The following is a 22,381-nucleotide window of genomic DNA, read 5'->3' as shown; positions in this document are numbered from 1 at the left end:
CTCGCACCAACCCCGAAAAAAGGCCTATCCATCACTAAATAGCAAAATGGGGGAATGAAGGAGAGCGGGGAGAATGCGATAGGAGTCGGTCAGCAATCTTAACCTGTCTGATGTTTTACCACGGCAGATTAGAGGGAGCAGAGGGCCAATAGCACCGAGTCTTAAACAGCTCCCGTGCCTCAGCGGTAGCTCTTGGCTGTCTCCTTGATTTTCTGATTCGAGGATGAAAAGCATACACACCTTTTCACTGTTTCCCCGACGTGCAGGTGTTTACTGATGAGCTTGACAAATCAAGGAACGCATTTAAGCTCTTGCAGTCCAATCTCAACAGGTGCAGCGATGCCCCTGAGGCCTTATATGAGGCTGCTGCTGTGAGACATGCACTTTCTATCCACTACATCCTAATACAAAGCTGACCTTTATTTTTTAATGCTGATTTTTGTTGCACTTTTATTGTTGTCCAATGAATTGGCTCACTCAGAAGAAGATTCCAGTCAATATTTGAAGGTGGAACTTTACCGATCATGGTTTTAAACCTGCACTGTGATGAAGCATGGACGGCAGAGAGGATCTTCGTCTGCTGCATCTCTCGCCCCCTCTTCTCCTCATTTATGTGGCCTTATCCCTCTTTTGTTCCTCATCACATTTGAGCCACCAAATCTGCCCTTTGTGGTCCCAGCCACAAGCTGTGAAGGGCTACAAAAGGAAGCGCTGACCTTGAATATTAAAAAAAAAACATTTGGGGCTGTTTAATGTCCTTTGATTTTTTCCTGAATGCTATATGTGTGTAATTTGCTAAAATTTGGAGTTCAAAATATGTCACGTTGACTTATTTTCTGAGGTTATGAGTTGTGTTAAACTCTAATTTCCAAATCCTTGTTTATGTATTAGTGTTTCCATGTGGCCACTTTGGTATCCTATTATCTCAGGGCCCTTCTAAGGATTTCACCCTGATAGCTTATGCCCAAAGGCTGAATGTCTAATGAGTTAATGCACTGAAGTCCTCAGTTCTCTACCAATTAACCCCAAAAACCACTGCAGCATTTCTCTAAATCCACACAAGACCTCTCTTTTTGTTCCCGCTTTAAAAGGGCTAAGCCGTCAAGGAAAGGGAAGGAGAAAAGGCTAACCAGTTAGCAAACATTGAAAAGGGCCAGAAAGGGGTTTAATCCTTATTAGGCTAAATTCAGACTAAGTGGCCCCAGAGATCTTTTCAAAGGGGACTTTCTTCAGGGAGTGCTAACTCTTACTGGGCGACGTTTGGGACTGAATGCTTTGAGCCTTTAGGCTTCATAGCCTTACGCTCGCTGCAAGCTGGGCTTGTTTATTTTGCTTTAATTCTCTCACACTCCAGTGCAGCTTCTCAGTTGTGTTTATTTTTTTGTGACCTTGTAGTTTGTTTTACTTCCCCTGAGGCAAATAGTGCTTTACCTGTGAGCAGTGATTACATCTTGAATTAGTTACATGAGGCTAAAACAGTCCCTCTCAATATCGGTGGACACAAATGGTCTTGACTACTGATGCTGAAGCATGTGCAATGTCACTTCTTTCTTATACCTAAACTCCATGTATATAAGTTGATATGTTTCGGCTGCTTAGTCATTTGTATTTGTTAAATTTACAAAATCAATTCCGTTAAGGGGTGGTTCATTTTGGATAATACCCATTTTCATTGTTTTCCTGAATGTAAGATTAGTCAATTGTTCAATATGAATGTGCAGCCAGCAGTTGGTTTGTGTAGCTTAGCATAAAGCCTGGAGTAAACCACTAGCTTGTCTCTTTGATACAAAATTCAACACGTAAAAAAATTACCATTAATGTTTATACTATAATGTTCGGTAGTTTGGCGGTTGCTTCTTAAAGTGTTGAACTTTTAAGTCAACTCTTTAAGTGTTTGACACGTCACGCCTATTTTATAGGTTTTCATATTTCCCCTGCTTGCACAGCTACACTACTCCCACAGTTCAACATTCATGCACGTAGCCAGTTGCATAAAAGCAGAGTTGTGCAGAGCCATGGAGGCTTGAGGATAACTGCTGGAGTGTGAAAGTCGAGTCATGTGGCTGCACTGTCTTGAGGTCATATGATTCCAACTTCTTTTGATCACCATTGTTTTCCTCTTGAATGGCTTCACCTTTTTTTTTTTCACTCGCAGCCCAGCTTCTCTACACCAGCTCACCACCAGTGTTCTCTTGGTTGAAGTATATACCTCTGTCACAAAATCCTGCAGCACACAAATATGCCCGTGCATTTGTTTTTACTTCTTTCCAGTATACCTACAGTACTCCTACTCCCTTTTCTCCATCTTTTTTTTGTTTTCGCTCTCTGGCTATCACTCAATTGCAAAAGCAAAATCTGTCTTAATTGGCTCCAGAGGGCTCGGGGAGGCTTTGTGTCAGTGGTGATGAGGCTCCTGATTGGTCCAGAGGCTCCGGCAGCCAACAGATCCTTGTTAGCGGGTCGAGGTCCTTTGCTTGCTCGTTAGTCCGATGAACTCATTTACTGATGGGGGGTGACAAGGCCTCGTTTACCGGGGTGGAACAGAGGATCTCCGGGGGGGGGGAGGCGAACAGGAATATGGATAAGGAACCAGGAGAAGTAGGGAGTCGGATTGTAAGAGATATAAGATCAAATATTTTTGTGGATGCACCAGATGAGCTCTTAAATGTCAGCTTGTGTTTGTCTGGGCTTTCTTTCTCATTTGCTGATGCATTAAAAGTCTCGGTCCACTGAAACTCCTTTTTTTTTTATTGCAGACAGCTTCCTCTGTAGTCAGTCAGTGAGGGAAAACCAAATCCTGAATAGCCCAGATGCAACTCTATGTAGTGGTATACACATGTGACTTTTAAATAAGAAAAAAATGGACGTCTAAGTAGTAAAAGTCAGGAATTTGCAACCTCTGCATTGTTTGCATGCATGTGAAAAACATTTTGTGACGTGTGTGTAAGTGTGGAGTGGGATGTGTAGGAGTGGGTAGTGGAAAGGCTTCTGGGAAATGAAAAGCAATAAGCGACTCTACATGCTGATAAGTCCACAGGTTTTTTTCTTTTCCTATTTAGTTTTTTTGTATGAATTCTATCAAGTTCTCCCAGTACCGCTTGTCCCTCGCCTCTGTTTTGATGTTGATGGATCACCTCTCTTCCTCCCGCTCATTAATTTCATCACCTTATCTCCCACACCACTTCATTTGACCAAAAGGTAATAATAAATCCCTCATCCATTATCCTTTAACTGAGGCAGCCATGCGGAAATACTTAATAACAGGCAACAAATTGCACTTCAATCACCTCATTTTCCTTCAAGGCTACATTACACGGAACAAACAAATATGCATATCGTGCCTTATCTCACACTCTTTATGTACATTTTTAAACATTTGTTTCAAACATAATTAGTCTTTAAATGAGACTTTTTTCATATTTTGGGACAAATATGGATTCACTTTTTTTGTCAACTGGCAGTGGCTTATGTCCCCTTCTGCTCAAGGGTCTTATCAGCCCCAAAACACACACACACACTCAGGCTACCAGACAGCCAAGGCACTTGAAAGCCTCATCTGTCTTGAACCCAGCTGCTGATAGTTGGTTTGTTGCTCTCCTAACTCTTCCCTAATTCAGCGCAGTTTCAATTAAATTTTAATCTGTCGCTATGATCCACCTGATTTTACCTGTGTTTCTGAAAAAGGTTGCTGTAGGAGATTGGGTTTGCAAAGGGAGGGAGAGAGGGAAAGGACTCGTCTGCTAGATTCAGTGGTGACGCTTTTTGTGTGCTTGTGTGTCTGTGCGTGGTTGTGGTTACACACCGTAGCCACAGTCACCCGTCCCCTCTTCATGTGTCCCTCTTCATTCTGCCGCCTTTTGGGCGTCTGACAGAGACAAACGACAGTGCTTCAGAAATGAGCAGCGGCCCGGCGCACAAACAGGTTGAGAGAGAGAGGAGGCGGGAGAGCTGTAGAGGGAGAGACAGAGCAAAACAGCAGCGGCAATCAGGACTGGCTCCTTTGTTTTCTGTTTGGCTGCGTCCTCTCGCGTGACGCTTTGAAATTGATCTCAGGACTCGCCAGACCCGAATCCATGGATATTGTTCCGCTTGACATGAAACATCAATAAAACTGTGCATGATACTCGAGCCAGTCGTGTTGACGTATAAGCTCCAGATCTATCAGACGTTCCCATATCTCGCCGTATTATTTTCAATCGCATTATTTTTAAACAGAGCGATCTTTTAATTCAGATATTAATATTTCAAAGGTGAAACAGACCTATAGCATAGTCTGGTTTTATGTGTCTGTGGCATCTCTGTCTCATTCAGCCTGACTGATCCACTTCCACCATTTATCACAGAGGAAGCCGATGCAGCCATAACTCCGGTCTGGACAATAACCTCTGCGCCGTTGTAATTCGTCCAGACGTAGTGAGAACAGCTCGAGCATTTACGTGACGGAGGCTTGTCACTGTCCCTGCTAACCGCTCAGCTGTTTCATCTACAAGAGAAAAGGCCTCAGCAGCACAGAGAGCCATTTACAGCGTCCTGAGAGATTCATTGGTCCAGGGGAAAAAAAATGATATCTGGCTGCTTCTGTCATATCTATCTGCGGAATCACCGACGGCAACTTCATCACTTCAGCCCTCGGCGTCTTCTTGACATCCAGCATGAGTTCTATGAGGGGGATGAAATGGGTCAACCACTCCCTTTTGGAGGTGAAAGGTCACTCACTGAGTGTCTACTTATCATACACCTGACGACAGTAATTTCATTTTTGATCAGCGAGTACAGGAGAGACGCATTTTTTACTCCACAATTGAAGGATAGAAATCTCTTAGGTTGAGGATGACTCTTGATAACCATCATGTCTGTCAGCAGAGAAAACTGATCATAGCTCTTTTGTCATCAAACTCAATCTCATCGTATGTGGAAATGCTTTTAAAATGAAAGATTTATTCGAACTAAAAACAGGAACCAATATGGTTGTATATCTACACTATGTTCATTGGGAAATATCTCTCCCAAGTCTGTATGTTAAGTATGATGTTACTGCTAGCTTCCAGCTAACTTAGCTTAGCATAAAGACTACTACCAAGAGTGGTAGGGAAGCGTCAAGCATGCAGGGCGCCAACCTGCAGAGGCTTGAGTTCTTCTGCAGCTGCCGCAGGTTCGGTCCCAACCCGGCCCTTTGTCTTCCCCCGCTCTCTCTCTGTTTCAAGCTTACTGTCATGTTAATAAAGGTGAGATGCTCAAAAAAGATCTTGTTAAGAATATACACTCTTCATCTATAATTCTTCGTGAATAAGTGTATTTCTCAAAAAGTCTAACTATTCATTTAAAATTGTAAGTTGGGCATCAGAATACTCCTCTTTTCTATATATCTGAAATTTAAATTTTTACATAAACAATTTCATTACCCCTCTGCAAAATATATTAGCTTGTATTATAAAATATTATTTTCTTTAATCATTCAAAAAAGAGTGTTTACCCCTGTGAGTGCTGAGCCACCATCTTTGTGACGGGCCTTCTGCTGCAGTCTGAAGGTGACTGGTCGTCTGGAGCCCCTGTTAAGGAGGAAGATAGGAGTTTGGCGGATTCAGCCGCGGCCGGCTTCTCCAAGCCACTAATCCACATTTAATTGAACTCCAGAGGGTTTGAAGTGAGTCTGTGATGCAGGCAGGTTTTATTCCTTGGAGACACAGCGAGACAGAGGCTGTCCCCAGCTAAAGGTCTCAGCTGGTCCGCTCCGCTGTCCCCTGCCTTTAATGAGCTCCCTTAACTTAACACTAAGCCCAAGTTACCAGCTCGCATTTGAATATTTCTGATTAATAAAACTCCACACCTTGCTCTGACAACCCAAAGTGTCCCTTTTACCTTTCCACCATATCCCCCGTATGCCCCCTGTCAGCCGGCGCCTTTGAATCTAACGGAGGGGGAAACAAGCGTCTAGTTAACAAAGCAGTGCTAAATAGGTTAGGAGCGAATCTAAATGCTGGATTAGGAGGAGGACGACTCACGGGGGCAGAGCCGAGCATCTGGGTCTGTCAGGCACGGTGACAACCGTCAGAACAAGTCACTCTGACAACCACCGCAGTCTCCACAGGGACAGATTAAGCTCAGTTCATCGAAGCATTTTTAAATCGCGGGCTGTAGCTAACATAATATCGGGTGACCCCTCTGACAGTCACCTCAGCGGAAATAAGAAAAACACTCTAATCAGATGTTTAACATAAAATGGGCTTATCCCTGTCACGTCAGGGCATCTCTGCACATTAACGCAGTTTGTTTCTGTTGCTTGTATTTACTGTAATTTTCTGATGTTCATCTCCACCTGTGTGCTGTGATATAGATTATCTTTTAGTGAACTAAGCATTTCCTTCACTCCCTCCAGCTGAATAGGCCCCATTCTCCTGCTGAAGGAATCTCTTTTTCATTGAGGCTGATCAATATAAGACATTAATCGTGCTGTTGAGGCCGTCATGCCGTCACTGTTTGAAAAATGAGCTAACATGGCCTTCTGTTTGCTCCTCTTTCCCCCCTCCATTCTTTTTCCTTCTGATCGCTCCTGGTTTGTTTCTTTTTTAAATTTATTTTCCTTCATTTTGTTTTTTATCTCTCTCTGTCCTGTTCTCCAGATTCTAGCCTACACAGAAGGCCTTCATGGAAAATGGCTGTTCACAGAGATCCGTGCTGTCTTTTCCAGACGCTACCTACTTCAAAATACTGCTCTGGAAATCTTCATGGCCAACAGAAGTAAGACAGCACCCACAATTACTTACATGTAACTGCTTGATCTCAGTATTGGAACCGTGAGGGATGTATTCACAAATATACATATTAAAGCCAGGTTTTTCTCTGCGCCTCTCTACAGCTGCAGTCATGCTCAACTTCCCGGATGCTGCCACCGTGAAGAAGGTGGTCCACAGTCTTCCTCGTGTTGGGGTGGGCACGAACTTCGGCCTTCCCCAGACCAGGTGAGACACACTAAACATAGACTATCACTCTTCTTCTGTGGTGTGATGTTGGAGTAGAGAACATGAAGGTTTTAAATAGATTTCAAAACTCTGACCAGACATTTTTTTCCCCTCCCTCCCTTTCCGTCCCGTGCACACATGGGTTGGTCCCTCCCACTCTCTCCACACCTACATAATTGCCTCCCAAACGTAATTGGCTTCACACAAACATAGTTCAGTTCATTTATTTATTTCCATCAGTGTGAAGCAAATAGTTGCTTGTAGGCCTGCGGGGCTCAACCCCCCCCCCCCACCTTTCCCTCAGCCCTGCCCGATTATATCTGCTCTGCATCACGGCATCCAGCGCAAAAAGCTGAGACCAAGTTGACTGCAGGCATACTTCAGGTCTTGTGCTGCTTTTAGTGGCATATTTAATCAAGTGGTGTGTTGTATGGTGGTAAAAGAGCAACGGTTTTGCATAACTGGATAACGTTTAATACAAAACACGATTGGCATGAAGGTGTAAATCATAAACATGGTGACTGCAGAAATTTTAAAGTTAAATCTGAAGAGTTTAAATACCAGCCTAAAGATTAGAGCACTAATTGCACTTACATTGCCATATGGAGTTATTGTAACTCCATATGGCAATGTAATAGTGGCAGCTATACAATCAGTATAGAACAGTGGAGGTAAAAGTGCATCCTGTAATGAGTCAGTGGGAATGTAGTTGTGTGTGTGTGTGTGTGTGTGTGTGTGTGTGTGTGTGTGTGTGTGTGTGTGTGTGTGTGTGTGTGTGTGTGTGTGTGTGTGTGTGTGTGTGTGTGTGTGTGTGTGTGTGTGTGTGTGTGTGTGTGTGTGTGTGTAACGCAATGGGCTCATTAATCAAGCTGGTTTGCAGGCCAGGGACACCTTGCCTGTATGACCTCAGGACAGCTGTACAGGCCAGCTCAGTACACACACACACACACACAATCACACACACTTCGACAGCGACTACAGCATAAATTCATGTCCTGTCCATGAAGTGCCATATCATAACATGTACTCAATCACATTTCACTCCACTTGATGTAATCATACTCTTTAAAACAACATTTAGACAGTTTCACATACTTTTCTCTCCTCTCCAAATGCTTGTATTTAGTTGTGATGTAATCTACATACGATAAAAGGAGCTACATTAATGCTCATTGTTGTTTAGTGACAATACAGTGTTAAAACGTAAAGAACACAAAGTGTGTCCTGTGGTATGCTCGTGTTTGGAAAGTCGTATTCTCACCTTTCACAGACCTAATGACTATAATCTCACACCCTGACAGTGATTAATTCCATCATTTTCTTTTGTTTTAATTGGATTGGGGGTCATTTGTTTTTGTCCTATAACATACATCATGTAATGGGGCCTGGTATGTGTGTGTGCACGTGCACAAATAAATGTGTGTTCGACCCAATTTATTGCATATTTATCTTCTTAATTACCGAGGCTGTAACTTCAATCGATTTTTCATTGAATGACATTTGTATCGCTGAAGTCTAATAAAGCCTTTTTTTTCCAAAAGTCACCCGTGCAGGAGGACGTGAATGACTACAGCTCTTTTAAATACCAGTCACTCTCTTTTGTAGGCGAATCTCCCTGGCTACACCAAAGCAGCTTTTCAAAGCGTCCAACATGACCCAGCGCTGGCAACGTCGGGAGATCTCCAACTTTGAGTACCTCATCTTTCTCAACACCATCTCCGGTGAGCACACCACCCACCACCCACGCTCCTCTGTGTTGTTCGTGCAATCTGTGGCACAAACCTTTCAATAGATGAACAATCACACAAACACAAAAGTAACTTTCTCGTATTTTCATTTTCTCTCCTTCCACCAGGTCGCACCTTTAATGACTTAAACCAGTACCCGGTCTTCCCGTGGGTTATCACCAACTATGACTCAGCAGAACTTGACCTCACTCTGCCCAGCAACTTCAGAGATCTGTCTAAGGTAATGCACTCGTGGCAAATCCTCCCCTCGTCCTTTAGGAGCCTATTTTTTTTACTAATTGCAACGAGAGAGGGGGAGGACAGTTAAGATGCATGAAACATATGGATGTGTGTGTTGCACCTAAAGTCCATTTAGTTGCCGTGTAATTGCCATTGATCTTTGTTAAGTGATCCAGCTCCTCAGTCTCTGGTGGATGATTGCTATCTTTACACAGGTGTAGCAATGTCCTGCTCATTCCACCACTTATGTATTTAAGTGGAGGATTAAACGTTAATGTAAAGTTTTTACATAGATGTTTTTTTAGGTACCTTTAACTATTGATTTGTATATTGTTGGCATCCTCCCTGATATCTTATTGTATCTAAATCCAGGTTTTGACTTGGGTTGGTTTAGTTAATCCTGCCCTGCTGCAGTTAAAGCTAATTTTAATCATTTTCTGTCCACAACGGAAAATTCATAATTTATTTCTTTCACGTTTGACCTTCTGCAACACCCCAGGAAGTGAAGTAATACTCCCTGGTAGCTCCAGGCTTCAAGTGATTGAGCATAAAACAATGAAACCTGCCAGAAGATGCTCCCTGGCAGATAAATACACACACTCACACTGCTGAAATGGCTTAAAATGACTCTCCCCCATATTATATATAGACGTCCAATTATTTACTTGCATGGACTCCCTCCCTTACACGAGCAGAGAAAAAGCTGATGACTCCGAAGCTTGCCAGCTCCGCTAGTTGGACGGCAGCTCAGTTGTGCGTAATGGTGTCCAGTGGTGGGAGGACAGAGGATTAGTTTGAGAGTGAGATGATTGAGCGACTGTCTCGCTGCTGGAACCAAAATGACTGAATAAATCAGCCCTGGTAACAAAAAGGCATGTGTTAATGGACAGGGGATATGTCGGAGGAAATGCATTTCAGAGTTGCACTTGAGGGCATTTTGTTCAGGTCTCGGGGGGGCGTCCATGTTCATGCAGGGCGAGGGAGAGGTGGAAGCACTCATCTAGTGATGGGACAGGAAACAGATTACAGTGAGGATGTATTTAGAGCAAAAGTAGAATTGGATTAATAAATGTAAAGAGCTGTGTTGATCTGGGCGTGTTGGTACTTGTTCCTGTGGGATGATGAAATAAGGACCTGTCACATTTAGTTTGTTTTTATATCAGATCAGATTTGATTGGATCATCATCATTAGATTTTGAACACAAGAAAATAAATAAAAAGCAAAAAAAAATACATACATGTCCATGTCCACGTTTTTAGTTTTAAAACTTTGTAAGATAAAAATACAATTTAGAGATTTTAATCCCGTGTTCAGTTAAGGCTTAGATGTGGTCGGATGGTTTTATACCAAAAATATACACAGTAGTGTGTCTCACACACATACTGTAAAAATAAAAATCTTCTTGTTTTACTGTGATTTTAACTGTTATTGGGTGACAGAAAACTGCACAGCACTTTATAAACTGTCACATTATAAGACCATGCATGTTGCAAAGTAACCTGAAAGCGTTGCATTGGCGTTCAGCAAAACTTGAACCAGTGTCATCTTTTAACTATTTTTGACAGACAACACTGTGTTTTATTGCCAAAACTACTGTATCGGCATATATATATTTTTAGCTCTGCTGGTTCTCTGATGCTGCTCATGCTTTTAAAAGTCCCAGCTGTCAAGAGAGTTAAGAGTTTGTCAGCAAAAAGCACAGAGAAAAAACAAATCCCCTGAAATTTCAAGGCTTGAAATTCTGGTATGATCAGACCCTTAAATATTCATTAATATCCACTTAACCATAGAGAAGGTAGAAAGATGTTATCTGTACTATAACCCAGTTCAAAGCTATGGCCCTGTACAAATAACATGACTGGGAATGCACAAGCACACATGAACCATCCACTCACAGGTCCATTCTCTCACACTGCTGTCATACAGAGTCAAACAGCCCAGCAGTCAACACCTTGTCCCCGAGCTTCGCCCCGGTCCTGCTTTCACTTTCGATCTGCTCCTCTGTGTCTCTATCCTGTGTTTTCATAGCTTTCCCCACGGTATGAGGCCGCATAATTTCTCTGTTTATCTGGCTTCATGTTGCCCAGTAGGCTGAAGTGTGACAGTTGCGCTCGCCCCACCAACACACGCACGGACCCACACAAACACACGCAGCCCTCCCTCGGTTTTTCAGCTCGCGTCTGCCTCCTGCTCTTCTCCTTTGCACTGCCTCTGAGTTTGGACAGCTCAGCCTCTGTGCTCAGTCAGGCCTCGCAGCCCCGGGGACTAACGGGATGAAGGGTGAGATGGGTGAAAGGAGGAGGAACAGAAAGACAATCAGAGAGCAAAAGAAAGAGGAGGAGAATGTGAGAGGAGAAGAACAACATCATTTGATGTCCTTGTTCTTCTTTCTCCTCAGAGAGCAGAACAGCAGCAGAGAGAGAGAGAGAGCGGAGGGAGGGAGGGAGGAGGCCAATCTTTATTATATCTGTTTTATTCATGTTGTTGACACGTGTGTGAAATCAGTGTATGACCACTGGACCGTGGCAGACTGCAGTGTCTGGAAAAGGGCAGGCAGTGCTGTGCAGCCCACCGAATCAAACCCCCACTCCTCTGCTCGCAATCATTTGTATTCTGTGTTTCCTTTCTCTGAATCCTAATGTTGTGTGACCTTCACAGTAAGTTCAGGAGCTTCACACGTGTCCGCATCATTCACCACCTTGCTTGATTTCTCTGTATTGTTTCACTTCTCTTTCCCTTTGTCTGTCTCTCTCTCTCTCTCTCGCCCTCCACATATCTCCAGTCCCCCTCTTATGTCACATCGGTGGTTGTCTCTTATAGAAACAGGTCATCTGAGAAGCCTCCAGTGACATTGAGAAGCCAAATTGCCATGAACGTGTGTGTGCGTGCGTGTGTGTCACACACTGTCATCATCCCCAGAACAACAGAGGCCACACAGAATTTATGTTCCCTGCTGCCAGAGCCGTTCTGACCCCGGGGACTTTCTTATCATAAACTCTAACCTCAACCTGACATCAAACGCTGACCCCCGAGATAACATTGTAGTCACGATAAGCACACACTCGAACAGACTGCAAGTGTTGTAATTCTCCGCTGTTTCTTTATATTATTATTCCACCGACTCCTACAGCTCAATTATGAACTGATTTACCCACAAACAAACGTGCACTTGTCCTACTCCTTAGAGAAACATCAAATAATTTCTGTCCCTCAGTTCAACTCAAGGTAAAAGCATCTTCATTCCTCTGTTGGACGGCTTTTAATGAAGCACAACAAGCAATTAAAAGAATTGTTAACCTTCTAACTATAGATTAGGCCGTCTGCATTCACATGGCGACAGAAATAGTGAGGATTTATTGAGCTTTCCTTGTACCTTTGTGCTATAACCTACTACTCACAGCCAGATCAGCTAATGGTGTATTGATTTCACCATACGCGCCCCATATGTTTATCCCCCAGGCCCTCCACACTATTTTCACTGTTTAAATAGGACATTATACATAAACACTCCTTTCAAAAGGCCCTTTTGATTTATGAGTCAAAGCCCTGGTGATGCTCAAATTGTTGGTAAGCTATTATACTTCATCACCGGTGACCCATTATTGTTTTAAAAGCAAAGTAGCACTGGGTAATGTTCTTATTATGGTTCTCAGCAAAGTCCATTTAGCTCGTGAAGGTAGTGGTGTTGTCTGGGTGTGTGTACCCTTGAGGACATTTGAATATTTGTGTTCTTACTGAGGATCATGCGGAGAGAACCAAGTTAAATGTTATTGAACAAATTCACTACAAATGATATTTGAGATTGTTGACACACATGTCGTATTATGTGGTCCATAATCTGAATTATCAGTAGAAAATCTTTGATATGAAACTGCTAAATATCAAACCTCAGCTATATTTCGTTATCATCAGGGCTTAATACGGACATATTGTGAATTAATTGACAATTTCTTAAATCTGTATTTATGGGTATATCATAGTTTTAATTATAAATCTGATCATACTTCGTCACAAAATGTATTGATTTGTTTATACTGTTATTATCTGCATAACAGTTTAGTTACTCTAATTATTCCTGTGATGTTCTTTCTTCCGGTAGCTTTAAATTGGCTCAGTAACACCATCTCCACTTCTACTGTAGAGGAAGAACAGAGAAGAACTAATCCAAGATGAATCCCTCTGATGTTTACCTCTTCAAAGTGGCAGCGCACTTTGTTTCTGCGGCTCACTCTCTAGTCTAATTAAAACCACCAGATTGGTTCATTTATCTGAGAGCTCATCAGAGCGCTATTCTTCGCTGCAACATATTAGGCCAATCTCTGGTGGGGCAGCAGCAGGTGTTCCATCAACACGCTGCCAGGCGCCCGGCTCTGATGTACGGCGCCGTCACCGCCGCTCTGTTGTAGCTACTGTAAGCTGAGCGCGCTAGCCTCAGTGTAATTTACAGCGGTAAACAATGCCGCACTCACGCAAACCAACAGCTCCCACGTGCACTCGCACACAATTCTCTCTCTCCCTCTGTCACTGTGGCACTTTCAGTCTTTTTTTTATTTTATATGCCTCCTCTCCCTTTTCTTTTTTTAATGAGCCGACTGTTATTAGGGCTATAAATCAGACAAATGGGTGTGATGTATAATTCACTGTGTGTACTCACCCACCCCCAGTGGCCCTGTGGAAGCCCACAGTGTATCACTGTCAGCACAGAACTGCACAGTGTTGTGGCACAAGGCGTTTTCGCTTTGTAAATCTGCTCACGCTCAGAAACACTATTTACAAAACAACATACAATATGCACACAATGATCAGTAAGAGCAACCGATTTAGCACAAAACTTCGGTGCCTCCTTCCCACTACACACAAGTACATGCACACAAGCATGCTCCATTACGCCCCACATAAAACAGTAGCCATATCACAGATCAATATCCCAGCCTGACCCTGGAAGAGTCTTGTTGTGACAGGCACCCAATGATATGAGAGAGATCCAATTGATCCACGTCCTACTACACCCTCATCCTCAAAAGGCCATCATTCCATTACCATTGATCCGCTCCATGTGAGTGTGTGTTTGAGAGAGATGAAGGGGGGTTTGAGAGAATGAGGCACGGCCAACAGAAGACTAATAAAAATTGAACCAGCCTGAAAGTGATTTCTATAAATGAGTATTTAAATAATAGCCCGGCAGCACAGGGTTATTGGTTTTCGGAGAGCGATGGAAAATTAATGCGACTTAACCATTTTTCTAGACTACAAATAGGGCTGGTGACCAGTATATTAGTTACAGATTAATAAAAAGTAGAAATTAAAGGAATCCACGGGCCCTGCTATTGATATTCCTGGTGGGCACTCTTTCATTGGAGCACATTAGTTCTCTCTGACAGATTACAGCTGCAGGGGCTCTGTTTCACAGCCTCTAAAAAGCACTCTGTGGGAAAGGATTGATCTCTGTCTGAAGGGAAACATCATCCAATATTCATTTGAGATTGCACAAAGGTTACTAGCTTCATTTTGCCTCGCCGCTGTTAATGCTGCCAAGAGTGGGCCTTGAATATATTCACAATGAAATCCACTGCTGCCTCCTTGCTCTCCCTCTGCTACCACACAGTCATTGTCTCTGCAGCAATAATAGGAAAATCTTAGCTTATCGTTATTTTTTTAACGTATTTGAAAATATGTTCTCCACAGCCCATCGGTGCACTGAATCCCAAACGGGCGGCATTCTTCTCAGACAGATACGAATCCTGGGAGGATGATCAGGTGCCAAAGTTCCACTACGGCACCCACTACTCCACCTCCAGCTTCACCATGATGTGGCTGCTACGTATGGTAAGTATTTCATTTCAAATCCCTTTTGCACACGTCCTGGATTTTCTCTTCAACTAAGATAATACAACTCATACACTGGATTTACCAAGGCCTCACTTACACTGAGTTTTGAAAGTAAAGTTATGCACAATAATCTGCACATTCAAGTCATTTGTTAAGCAATTTTAATGTTTTTTCAAATATACATGTATTATTTCTTTGGAAATTCATATTATTCCACGAAACAAATGTATTTGGATCAAATTGAGAGTGTATGTTTGCAAAATCCTGCATCACATGCGTATTCTTCCTAATTTATTGTGCATATAATTCATTACACTCTGTCGTTACCACATAATAATACCCAGGCAACAAAAACAATGCAATTAAATGTCTGCCGTGATTTTTTTCCCCCAAGAATAACAAGTATTATATGAGATTTGATATGGTTCTGAGAAGCATATTCAGCGTACGTTGTGCAGCGCAGGGCTCACTTTCGGTACCTTTGTTGAATGGATGCCATCAATCTTCCCATACTGCACTCAGGGGAGAGGGAGGTTACTAAGTTTCTCCAATGTGCAGTTTTCTGCTGTTATTGTCCCAGTAGCTCACTGTCTCAGTGACTCCCAGCAGAGTTACCTCATTGATCCCCGCACATCATTAGAGGGCTTATTCTAAAGCCACTTTACCAGAAACCCACTCGCTTACACCTCTCACTTAAAGATCAAACTTCCCGTCGGAGAGTAACTGAAAACTGCAGTAACTGTAGACTCCGTGTGTATGTTACAGCCGCACCTACTTCTGTTGTGTTGTTTTGAATGCACAATGAGATACATCGCATTTAACATCCTGCAAATTATTTCCCTACAAATGAGCCTTTACGTCATTTCAGGCTGAACTCAATTAGCTGTCTGTAATGTTGGTCTGTAGCTGCGGCCCAGGATATTGTGTCCATGTCACTTGTGGGCTATTACGTCAGAGCGACAGCTATTGATCTGTTCTAACAAGATTAGACATGATTAGAAATGCATCAGTGGCACGAGTGTATTGGCTTTAGTAGCTCACTGGGATTATTGTTGATTCACTTATTCATTTTTGGATTCCAGTTCGTAAGAGGGTGTGTAAAAGGAGTAGATTTGGTTTAGATCTGGTTCAGATTGTTTTATGGAACATGGAGGAATTCGTTTTTTTTTTATTGTATGCTTTTATTGCACAGCAAGCGATTCTGTTTTATCAGTCCTAATCAGGTGTCGCCTTAAACAGCAGCACTATCCCGAACTCGGATTTAGAGCATTTTTTTGTTTGTGCTTATCATCAGGAACCCTTCACCACGTTCTTCCTCAACTTCCAAGGAGGAAAGTTCGACCACGCCGATCGCACCTTCTCATCTGTGGCGCGGGCCTGGAGGAACTGCCAGAGGGACACATCTGACGTTAAGGTAATCTACACGCATGAAGTGAAAATCCTCTCCAAAACATTTGGTGTCTTTTCCTTTTAAGGTGGCTGAAAAGTTAGAAGAGATAAAGGATGGAGCGCTGCAGGAGAATAAATCCCCATCAAGCATCCTTACAGACAAAGGAGAAAAAGGTTTCAAAAGAGTAATGTTCAGTCACTACCAATCATTGTCCCTTTGCAATGAAAGCTTCCTGGTCTTCTGATCAAAGCGTTAAGATAATCCTCATCTGTCCCAGCCGCCTGTCTCCGATCCAGCCAACTATAACCTGGACTTGAATCCCTGCCCATTGGGCCCCCAAACTCTTAGTTGTTTGGAACTGTTGGATCTGCCCTGCAACAGTACAGGTCATTCTCATACTGAGGGCCTTTCGAACCCCCAGTGCACACTTTAACTGCTCTCTTAAAACATTTACGACTACAGTCAGACATTCTCTGTCAAAGCTGGGTCTTGCTTGGTCTCCTGGCACTGGGTCACTGGAGTGGGGGGGGAACAGTGGTGGTGGTGTTGGGGGGGTTTTGACGCTTGATTGCGTTTACCACCCCCCTCACATCCCGCCGATAAAACATGTGGATCGTGTTACCGCGTAGCTGGCCAATGCTTGATTACGAAAAGCCCAACAAGAGCCCTCGTTTGCTCTCTCAGTCTAGACCTGTCAATGTGGATCAAACTGTGAGAGCTCAGCTCCAGATCAAAACAAAGGGGAAATCTGGACCACATCACTTTGTTTCCATGTTCAGTTGGAATTTTTTAACATTTTGAATGAGGGTCTGTCGACTTCATCCACTCGAACGCACACATTCATTTGGTGGCAAAAGAGGAATTAGAGACTAGATGTATCAATTTAGTATGCTAAGTACTCCATTTAGCTTTAGCACCGGAGTCATTGATAGCAACTCTGTCCCTGCCAGAGGGCGAAAGGCCCCAGTGTTTTCATACCCTGCTGCTAAAGAAGAGGCGATAATAGCTTACAACACCCAGATTCAATGTGGCTCTAGCCTGGGTGACGCTAGCGTGACCTCCATTCCCCAATCCCCTGACCCCCGGCCTCAGCCCAAAGGCATCAGAGGGGGGAAGAGGAGAGAAGAGGGTTTAGAGGTAGCAACAGTGGAAGTGTAGCAGAGGAGCCCAGGGGCCAGAGCCCCTTCCAGTGACCCATGACAGGACAGGATTGGGGATCAGAGGGGCTGGCCTCTGACCAGGCCAGTGCAAAGGGGCCACTGCACATAATGGTCCATGCAAGGCAGGCTTGAGTGTTGGGGAGCAAAGCCCTCAAGATTTTGTTGGTTGTGTGGGTGGGTGTGTGTGTGCGCAGTTGTGTGTGCATGCATGCGTCCCTCCACCTTCTGGTCAAATTTACAGCAGGCAGCAGCGAGCGATCCTGGTTGAGCTGGAGGCCTCGTTAAGAGTTTGACCTTTAGTTTCAGGTCAGGTTTTGTGGAGTAAAGAGATTTAAAAACTAAGGAAGTGCTGTGTTGTTTTAAACTCGTGTGTTTGCTTGCTCACTTGATTGGATGTTGTCGCCCCATTGTTGGAAGGAGAGGGTCTTGTGCAGCTAATCTGTAAAGTTTGCGTGTGTAGTTTATGTATCTTTAGAGATCATGTTTTATATGACTGCGTAAAACCTGCTCCTCATGCTTTAGCGTAGGGTGTCGCGTTCTGTCAGCAGTGCTGCCGGCCTGAGAGACGACGGCATGTCATCCTAACGTCTACAGCGGTTTGCCTATCTCTGATGTCACAATGTCACCATGTTTGAATGTCTCTTCTTGACTCAGCACTTATAGTCACACGCTTTGTTCAAAAGACAACAGGACGAGCATCAACTCTCGGTCAGAGATAGCTGAATAGTTTAGAAAACTCCACTCGGACTCATATAACAGACGCAAAGTCATCTGCTCTATACTGGGATAGTTCTTTCTTTTTCTTTGTGTGTGTTTGGACTCTTATTTTTTCTCTGATGCCAAAACCCATATTAGGGAGTATAAAATATCAAGATACCAATGTATTGGCCAATATATCAATTAAAAAACTGAGATGACATTATCAAACTCAATTTAATTTCAAGAATTTGAGGCTTGATATTTTACAGTTTAACTATAAACTTTATGATAATTGATTGTAAAATATACAATAAATATGTAAAAATATAACTTGAAAATAACAAAGGAAACAAACCTTTTTCTTTTACGTAAGGTGTTAACATATATCCATATGATACTTGTATATCTGTGCATCAAATGATTGGGAATTATCGGTCAAACTCTTTTTTAATTCTTGAGCTATTCTTTATGCTTTCAAGTATTCAAATTGTACCTTTCCGCATCAGAACCTTTTAGTAATGTTGTCTTGATTTCTCTGTAGTTCCAAACCTAAGCCTGCGTCAGCTCTTTGACAGAACTCTGAACTGTTGCAAATGGCCACACTATTGCAGGACATGTGGATTAGTATCACTGTTCGTTGAAATATGTCTCAACGTTGTTTCCACGCAGGAGCTGATCCCAGAGTTCTACTACCTCCCCGAGATGTTTGTCAACTCCAACAGATACAACCTGGGAGTGATGGAAGAAGGCAGCGTGGTGTCTGACGTGGAGCTGCCGCCCTGGGCCAAGAGTCCAGAGGAGTTTGTCCGAATCAATCGGCTGGTGAGAGAAAATACACAGTAATATATTTGATATATAAAATACATGCTAGTGCAATGGGCAAGTGGATCACAGAGCCACAAAACATCCCTGTTGAAGTGTCCTTGAGCAATACAATAAGTCAACCTGCCCAAGCAATACCACAGTACACTCAATTATATAGCACATACATATAAAGGTTTGTAGTATCTACGACTTAGTTACATATTTACACACACAGGCTTTTGTGTCTGACTTTTATATCCCAGAGCACAGACTGACTGAAGTCCTGTCAGAGGTTTCTGCTTCTCCTTGTCTCGGCTGGAAATACTAATTCAAAGAGACAGTGTTATTTCCTGACCGTCTCACAGTTCTTCCTGTTACCTGAGCCTCCCGCTTCTCCCGACAAGCCTCAGCCTCTCAGGTTGCTGCTTTGCCCGAGTGATCCAACGTCAACTTTTCCCCTTTTCTCCCTCAGCATCTCTCCCTCTCTGCTCCCGCTCTGTGCGCTCTGGCAAATGTGTTTGTGTGCAGAGAAGTGATGCAGGATCCTCTTTCTGATCTCCACTTCCTGCCCGCTCAGGCCATAGCAGGAATATTCTGTGTGTGTGCGTGTCGGATGTTGTCAGAGTTGCTGTCATATTTTCATTGTAGATGTTCTCTCCTCTTACACACACACACACACACACACACACACACACACACACACACACACACACACACACACACACACACACACACACACACACACACACACACACACACACACACACACACACACACACACACACACACACACACACACACACACACACACACACACACACACACACTCCTTGGAAAGTGAGGTAACTATTTGGATCAGATTACTTTGCTCTGCACCAGAAGGTCAAAAGATTGATTTTGCTCTTTCTCTTGTGGCTTGTTATGGGCATTTGTGGTCCTTCATCTTTTGTTTTACTGACACTCAGCGGTCAGGTCGTCTCGTGAATGAAAATATCTTCATAGTTTGATAAACGTGGCCAAACTAAGCAAGAAAAGTAAAATAACTCAGGAAATCACACCACAGATTGTGTGTGTGTTTTTTTTTTTAATGTCTTCTCCCTGTTTTGATTTTGGATCTTTCTTTTTTTCTGGTGAAAGCTGGCATTATGTCGTGTGTGATGTGTGCCCACAGTAGTAATGGGTGCTGATGAGGCTGGCTGTGCTCTGTGACCCGTGAAGTCTTGTGGTGGGCTCTGTTAACCAGCCTGCTGATATGACCAGGCCCCCTATCATTAATCACACACTTCCCTCTCTTTGGCTGTCAGCATGGTCTGGGCCAAGGTGGATGTACTGGGGAAAGCTTTCTGTGGTGATGGTGGTGGTGGTGCTGCAGTGCCCTACAGTCAGTGTACCAAAGCCCTTTGTTTAACTATTTAGAATTTTGAAGCATAGTCTTGCAGAAGTCACCTAGTGCTGAAACAATTGGCCTCTCAATTGTTAGTACATTTATTTAATACAATGCCTAACACATTTTAAATGTGAGGATCAGTAGATTTTAACTGATAACAAAAATAATCTTTAGTTGGTTGACTCACTTTTAAAATAGTTATTTAGGGTGATATTATTTTATGGTAAAAAAATCTGTCAAACCTCTTTCACTGGGGAAACCAGCTTGTTCAAATATGTAAGTTAACACTGCACAGGCAATTTTGGTCCTTTCCAAAAGCTCTATGCACATGCACAGCTCTCTGCTAGTTACTGTATTCAAGCTGATACAATTTCAGACTGCGGTTTCTGTCTCCACTCTGTGCAAATTGAGATATTGATCCAGCGTGCAGCCGAGCTCAGCGGGCAGATGTAGGTGCAAGGAAACATAACGAGCTCAGTTGTACAGGAGCTTTTTTCTGAGGTTTCAAACCAACAATAACAAAATGAATATCTGCTTCATACCCACATGGTCAGCTTTGCATATCCACAATCCACCATCCCCTCAGGTAATATTAGGTAGTGATGATAATGATGCTGTCAGGAGGCTGATTGGTTAATTCTTGGAGGTTGTTGGGGTCAATTGGAAATGATGATCACACATCAAGAATTCATATTTATGTAATGTTTATTTAATAAGCAAAACTAAATATTAAACATGACTCTAAAAAACTCTACCTGCTTTATATATTGTAAACATAATCGGAATATGTCCTATATCTGTTTAGCTCAGTCAAATTGTGGATGAGAGTAAAGTAGACTGTGGTTGCAACACTCCTCTAGTGTGAGTTCACCCTTTTAAGAGACTCGGTCTTACAGTACGACAGATCATACACAGACAGGATGGGAGAGACGGGGTAAAGGAGGGTGGACAGGAAGAATAAAGGAGAGAATGGGCCGAGGACAAGGTAGAGGGAGGGATGTGTGGGTGGACAGGTCTCTGGTCGTGACAGATCGCTGGCATTAGAGGGTGTCAGCTGGCAACTGTGGCACTGTTGGGAGAGAGATGAGCACGGCGGCGAAGAGAGAGGAAGAGTGAAGGAGTTAATGGGCTGCTTGGCTCTCTTTAGCTCGTCTGCTGCTAATGGCCCCGCAACACACGGATAGACAGCAGGAGAGAACACGCAAACACGCGCAGATGCACACATGCTACAAACACACACACGCCTGCTGTCTGCACTCTGGTTATGAGCCCTAGATGATTAACAGCTAATTAGGCCCCAATCTGGAAAGGCCATTAAAAGCCTCTCACAGTAAAGGATTGTGCGGCTGTGCAAAACGGCAGCTTGTTTTTTTGTTGGGAGAGAGTTGCATGGTGGGTAGTTGGTGGATATAAACATTACATCAAACTATAGTCTGGCTTATGTTGCTCTGCTGCTGGAAGTGTCATTGTTCATCGCTAATGTTTAGCAGAGAGTGTGTTGCTTGGCAACAGATTAAGTACGTCAACTATGTGCCTACAACGATTGTTGTTTAATCTCTGGCTAACCCTGCAGCACTGGAGGCTAAAAGACTAAAGTTTAAGAGGTGCTGAGGAATGGTTGCGTTTTAGAGAGTCACTGGAGACCCAGCACCTCAGCACCTTAAGCCAAGCATGCACCTTAACTCCACTGAAGTGCCTACAGTATACTTAAATTCTTGCTTGTAAAGACACACTCCCTTTTCCTTGGTCCATCACACACACAAACATGCGCACACACACACACAATCACTGACACACTGGGGTCTTGAGGCGGCATGCCACAGAGATCAGGGGCAGCGTGTTGTTTTTACCAGGAGGTCAAAGGAGAGGTTAAGAACTTGATCCCTCCTCCACCAGATAACTACACGTCTCTGGGCACTGTCAGCCTCTCTGACATTCCACTATATATGACCACATCTCACTTCTCTGCTCCACTCGCCATTTGCACAGGAGCAGGTGATCGTGTGCGTCTATATGCTCACGTATTTGTATCATCATCAACATCAGTGCTTACCTGCGCTGTCATGATGTCCAGGCTTCAGTGGAGATACTGATCTGCTGCAGCCTAAACTACAGCCGGCTCTTGAAGCCTTGTCCTACTGGGAATAGTCGACCGAGCTTTGAAGGGCTAGGATTTAAACATAAC

The 22,381-nt window shown here is 43.4% G+C and overlaps 1 protein-coding gene across 8 annotated transcripts in view; it reads left to right on the top strand.

Moving 5' to 3' along the window:
• lrba (LPS responsive beige-like anchor protein) overlaps positions 1-22,381 on the top strand; it is a 179,560-nt gene that overhangs the window by 121,773 nt on the left and 35,406 nt on the right. For all 8 annotated transcript variants that reach the window (XM_035165809.2, XM_035165866.2, XM_035165857.2 and 5 more), the window contains 7 exons: positions 6,621-6,738; positions 6,857-6,959; positions 8,565-8,680; positions 8,815-8,927; positions 14,613-14,753; positions 16,051-16,170; positions 18,675-18,827. In XM_035165809.2, coding sequence (XP_035021700.2) covers positions 6,621-6,738; positions 6,857-6,959; positions 8,565-8,680; positions 8,815-8,927; positions 14,613-14,753; positions 16,051-16,170; positions 18,675-18,827 — 864 coding nt within the window. The remainder of the gene's footprint in view (positions 1-6,620; positions 6,739-6,856; positions 6,960-8,564; positions 8,681-8,814; positions 8,928-14,612; positions 14,754-16,050; positions 16,171-18,674; positions 18,828-22,381) is intronic.

This window comes from Hippoglossus stenolepis, chromosome 2 (genome assembly GCF_022539355.2).
Source record: "Hippoglossus stenolepis isolate QCI-W04-F060 chromosome 2, HSTE1.2, whole genome shotgun sequence".
Taxonomy (NCBI): Eukaryota; Metazoa; Chordata; class Actinopteri; order Pleuronectiformes; family Pleuronectidae; genus Hippoglossus; species Hippoglossus stenolepis.
This window is presented reverse-complemented; position numbering and strand designations above follow the sequence as displayed.